Source organism: Tasmannia lanceolata, unplaced genomic scaffold (assembly GCF_043159265.1).
Source record: "Tasmannia lanceolata isolate RefF3 unplaced genomic scaffold, GAP_Taslan_0.1 ptg000011l, whole genome shotgun sequence".
Taxonomy (NCBI): domain Eukaryota; kingdom Viridiplantae; phylum Streptophyta; class Magnoliopsida; order Canellales; family Winteraceae; genus Tasmannia; species Tasmannia lanceolata.
In genome coordinates, this window is record NW_027518688.1 from 13,941,093 (window position 1) to 13,947,092 (window position 6,000).

At 38.5% G+C, this 6,000-nt stretch overlaps 1 protein-coding gene across 1 annotated transcript; it reads right to left on the reverse strand.

The window, feature by feature from the left end:
- Positions 1-3,119: 3,119 nt before the first annotated feature.
- On the reverse strand, positions 3,120-4,088 carry LOC143886160 (uncharacterized). Its single transcript, XM_077390114.1, has one exon. It carries the CDS (start codon positions 3,999-4,001, stop codon positions 3,612-3,614), a length of 390 nt encoding a protein of 129 aa, XP_077246229.1. The 5' UTR covers positions 4,002-4,088; the 3' UTR covers positions 3,120-3,611.
- Between the last annotated feature and the right edge of the window lie 1,912 nt (positions 4,089-6,000).

Sequence of the window (6,000 nt, forward strand, 5' to 3'; positions counted from 1 at the left end):
CCATAATGTGAGAACGAGCTCTTATGGGACATGTAGTTGTTAATCTACTAAGTCCTAGATCACGATCTACTCTAGGTGATGACTTTGTGCATGAGAGTGATGAGGTTAGAATAATCGAGGTATGAAATCCCTTATGTGCATTAAAGTTTTCTCTTTTCTCTCGATAATCATGGAATCAGGAAGACGTGGAAGACCTGAATTTCTACAATCACTTATTTTAATTTGACCCCACACTTGACACACATTACGCCTCATCAACAAGATTTGATCATCTGATTTGTGTGTATATATATGATCCTATGTAGGGCTCTACAATTGATTGTTAGATTAATCTTGACTGAGCAATTGATTGTTAGATTAATCCCATTTCGACTGACTACATAATCGTTCTCTTATGCGTGTAATACAAGTGTACACAATTGGATGGGCTCTGAGTGGCCTAGTTTTTATATGGGGTGCGGGTGAAGTCCAGTATTTTTCAAAAAATAGAGCTCACTACACAATGTTAAAGTATAAAAGATTAAATAGCACCTTCTCCAACAGCTTAAGCTTTTGGACTAATTGGTTGTTTCACATGGTATCATAGCTATTGCCCTACGGTAGGTTGAAAATTAATTATAAGGCCCAGGTAGCAACCCAAGAGGTGGGTGAATTGGTTTTAGAACTTTTTCCCTTGTTAAAGTTAATTAGTTAATTAGCAATTAAGACCAAAGGAAAATCCAATCAATTAAAATACAAACTAAGATGCAAAATAATTATAAAAACAAAGTAGAGAGAGTGAAGCATGGTTTTTATAGTGGTTCGGTCTTCACTCCACCAAAATCCTTAGTGACTAATAAGACTCCTTATGTGCGTAGTCCAAGCCATTACAGTTCACCACCGAGGTAGCTCCACGCCTGTTACTTGCCCAAGGGTCTTCCCGGTGCCCTCAACTGTGTCAATCCAAGGAGGCTCCGCGCCCTGTCACTCTGCAAGAATGAGGAACTTTCGGGCATCCTCCGCCATGTACAATCAATGAAAGAAAACAAAGAAACAAAGCATCACAAAGGCGTATACAAGAAATGATATACAAGAGTGTGCCTAGGATCCAATCCTTTGCAAAGTATTCAAGAGAGGCCCAATGGAGGTTTTTCACTCAAGATGATGATAAAAAAATGTCTTAGAATGTTTTAGTTGTGTAATGAGGGTTCAAGAACCCTTATATAATTAGAGGGCCAAAAACTAGCCGTTTGGGAGTCTCCTCGTTGGGGTTTTTTAAAACGGCATTTTGCTGCACACGGTCAACCGCCATTCCCCGGTCGACCGAGAAAGGCTGGTTGGCTGTCACTACTTCTATGTATTTTTTTAAATTTTCTCCCCTAATCTCTGCCTGTCGATGGGGCATGTCTCGGTCGACCGCCATACACCTAGTTTTTGTATTTTAATCTTTTTCATTTTATCTATCGAACGGACATTGATCAACTTGATTTCTTCTCTATGTAAAAGTTACATAGGGCCGCTTTCAATATCTTTTAGAACATCCCTTTGAACCTATGATGAAACCTAAGTGAGAAATAGATTTTACATTCTAGGATAAAATACTTGACTTGATTTTCAAGACATTACATCTTCAAGCTTCTTCTTCTTGGATCTTCTCCATTAACTTAATCAAACAAACACTTTAGTAGACAAGATCATTTGTGTTTGGAATTTTATTAAAACAAGATAGAAGAATGCCAAGGGTTTGATGATTGGGCTTACACCGGTCCTCAGTCCAAAACCAAACAACTCCTTAATAATAAAAATAAAATAAAAATCCATGTGTATTGCTGACCCAAAAAGGAGGGAAACAAGTGAGGGGAGTGTCGAAGTGTAAATGATTAAATAACTCTAGCGGCTTAAGATTTTGAAGTAATTGGTCATTTGACATGGTATCAGCAGAGGTCCTATGTTCAAAACTTCTTGATATTAAAAATCCACATCTAATGGCCAACCCAGAATAGTGGCCGCATATGTCACATGTAAGCCAACCCTAAAAAGAGGGCCACACGTGAGGGTGAGTGTTATAGTATAAAAGATTAAATAACTCCTCCAACATCTTAAGCTTTTGGAGCAATTCGTTGTTTCACACATAGGATGGTCCAAACAGTTCATTGCTGGGCCACAGTGAAAATAGGCTGTACCCCTTAGATCATCTCCATAGGATGATCCTAACCCTCTGATCTGTGGAGGGACTGCACATTATAGAAACATCTATAGATCGGAGGGTTAGGATCATCCTATGGAGATGATCTATGGCGGTGCAACCTATTTACGTTGTGGCCCAAAAATGAACGGTTTGCATCATCCAATGCAGTGGGACCCACTGTTCATTTTGAAAAACACTGGAAATCAGGCGCACTCACCATATAAATCTCACCAACCAGCTTCTTACTTGGATAGTCAATAGTTCGCAACCTCAGTGTAAATGATTGGTCATGAAATGAAAGAGACTTGCCCCTGTTTGGATTGCAAGGAAAACCTTTCTGATGGAAATTTTTTTCTTTCCTTGGTTTAGAGGGAACTATATGACTCCTGTTAATTTGGAGGGATAATCATAAATGAAAGGTCTCTCCAAGTCAAAATTGAAAAGGATTGGTTCTAAGTTATTTCTCTTCATGTGTAAAAAAGTAGGAAATTTTAGAAATAATTTCCTTTCAAAACTTTTCCATGAAATTCCTAGAATCCAAACAGGGTTAGGGCCTTAGGGGAGACCAATGATATAGAAGAAATAGATTAACTGAGAATGATATTGACACGCCCTTGACTATGAAAACACCCCATGTTACTTGAGATTAAACTTTACTCACGGCTGTAAAAAGAGTGTGAATATCACCTAAAAAATTAAAAATCTAACATTGGTTTCTTATTTTAGAATAACGGAAAATGATACTGAGACCTCCGTGGAAACACCCCTCAAGTTTGAACTTTTCTCAATGCTGTTATTGCCAACCAATGAAAAGAGATAAAAATAAAAAAAGGGCATGAAAATTTCCCAAGTCTTCCAATACTTTATAATTCTGTCAACAAAACATCTCAAATTAGAGAAAAAAATCTTTAACAATTATTTCTTATTTTAGTCATTGCCTATATAAAGCTCCCTTCACAAACCAGCTTTCTCAACTTCATCAAAACTCCAACAAAACAATATTTCTATCAGATATACACCGAGTTCCAATGTATATTCTTTACATGTCTCAAACAAGAAATGATATTGGCACCCCTATGACTTTGTAGAAACCCCCTTAAGTTTAAACTTTTCTCATTGCTGTTACATGCTAGCCAATGAATAGAGGTCAAACTAAAGAGTGGTGTGAACATCACCTGAAAAACTTCTCATACTTTATAATTTTATCAAAAAGCATCTCAAATTAGAAAAAAGTAAAATTAAAACTAACAAAGATTTCCTATATTATTCAATACCTATATAAAGCTCCCTTCACAACCCAACTTTCTTTCTCAACTTCATCAGAACTCCAACAAAAGAATATTTCCAACTAATTTACACAGAGTTTCAATGTATAATCTATACAACCCACAAACAAATCCTTGAAAGAGAGACACAAAGACTTACTAGAATAGACTTAAGGATTCTAACGGAACCATTTTTCAAGGAAGGAAGATTGGTATGAGACCATGATGAGTAGGAGAACAATAAGGGCGGCGACCCCCCATGGGGAGCTACCTTCGGAGGGGCGGTGGTGGGTCCGGCGGCGGTAGTCAGCCGGAGAGAGTCGGAAGAGGGCGTCGGAAATTTCGAAGGAAGATAACCATGTGACGGCGAGAAGTAGGAGGATGGGGGCCGCAATGAGGGCCCACGTCATTTGTTGGTCTGCGGCCTCGACCGCGGCTTCGTAGGAGGAGGACCATGATATGGAGAGGAGGAGAATGAGGAGGAGGAGGATGAAGAGGACTGGATATGGTAAGGGAGAGAGGGTGAAGGCATCAATAAGAGAGGATCCTCTTCTCTTTCCATAAGCCATTTAAGACTTAGGAAGGAGAGTTATCAAGTGTTGTGGACAAAGAACAATGTGGGCAGAAATACATACACAAGAGTGGGTGTCTTTTTAATGAAGGTCAAGTTATATGTTCACCACACAAGAGTCCGATTTAAGAGGGTGGGTTTCTTAATATGAAGGTCAAGTTATCGAGAGAAATTGATTGCACGATACATATGGGATGGCTTTTGTGGTTTTTTTAAGGGAAATGATACAGCACAACTATGTTTTACTATTTTGCACAAACCAAGCTTGTCTTTTCTTTTTTAATAACCGTTTTACAGCTCTTTGAATACTACAAGACAAGATGGGTTAGCATACATATCAAAATATGGTTGTGCTGATGTCATTTCCCTTTTTTAATGTTGTTAGGCTGTTGATATTGGCATCAACATGTTTTTATAATTGCACAAACTCCACTTGTCTTTTCTTTTGTAATCGGCTTGTGAGGGCTTTTTGGGAACTGTAATATCCTTTGACAGCCCTTTCAATAACAAAACAGAAGATAAGTTAGTGCAATTATCAAAACATAGTTGTGTTGATATCATGTTCCCTTTTTCAGGAGAAATATGTGTCTTAATTTTAAAGCTCCCCCGAGTTAATCATTAGAATTAACTCGTCTGAGTCGAATACTTTTTAACTTGACTGAGATTTTGTCTAGATATTAGTTTTTTCTTACCAAATTCAAGCAAAAACTGCTTTGACTTAAGTTAATGAAAAATAGACAACATCAATCAGTAACTCGCCTGAATTGACTCTTTTTTTTCTAGGCTGAGTTCTCATCAGAGTCTGAGTTTTTAGTTTTTTTCTAAACACTAGGTAATCGCCCATCAACTTGAAAGAGGAGGTGGTGCAGTTGGATGATAAGAACCGGTCCATATAGTGGGCTGTGGTGCAAAAGTCACATTGATTTGATGCACCAATGATAGGGGTTGATTAGAGGTGGTGCAGTTGGCTGATAAGAACCGCTCCATATAGTTGGTAGTGGTGCAAAAGTCACATTGATTTGATGCACCAATGATACCCGAAATAAAAAGTCGGGGACGGGTTGGGTTGGGTTGAGTTCGGGTTCGGTCCAGTTTTTCAAACCTAGGTTGAGTTCGGGTTGAGGGTTTGGGCAACATGACCAGAGTTAAACCCGACATTTTTTTATCATTTTTGTTTTTGTAAGCTTAAAAACTCGAGTTGGGTCGTGTCAGATTCGGCTTGGAAAAATGGGTACCTCTTGGGTCAGATTGAACCTCTTTGGGTTGGAACTGGTCAGCCAGGTTCGGGTTGGAAAATGGGTTCCTTGGGTTGGGTTAAAAAGGTGCCCTTTTGTTTTAAAACTCACCCCAATCAATTGGTAGAAAGAAAATATAAGACAAGGACGGCCACGATTCTTTCTTATGAAATCTTGTAGAATAATTCAGAGTCCTAGCATGACTCGCTCAACTTTATTTTTGTGACAAAGTCATTTGTATCTACGTTTGATCAGGATCGTCCATTCACAAACCAATCTCATAGATGGATCATCGAGATAAAATTTAGATTACATTTACCAATCTAATTCTGCCAATGGATGACTTAGGATCAACAAACAACAAACGGGCAAAGAATTTCAACCGTTGGATGGCCACGATTGTCTAATTCACTTGGTGGGTTCTGAGATTACTGGTCTAAAATCTCGATCGCCCTACACGGTCAAGATTAAGATTTAATAAACCCAAGAAGTAATTAGTAGCGAGAAAAATGCAAAATTTATTCTATAAAAAGGGAAAATTACATTTACACCCCCTCTAGTTTCTGACACATCCACTTCTACTCCTATAGTTTAAAACGTGACAACTGAACTCCTGTAGTTTCAATTTGTATAAGGTAGGCCCCCTCAGTTGACGGTTCGTCCACAGATTGAAGGGTTAGGATGATCCGATGGAGCTGATTTTTTGGGCACACCCTATCTATGTCAGGGCCCATCAAATAAACGCTTTGGATCATGCAAACA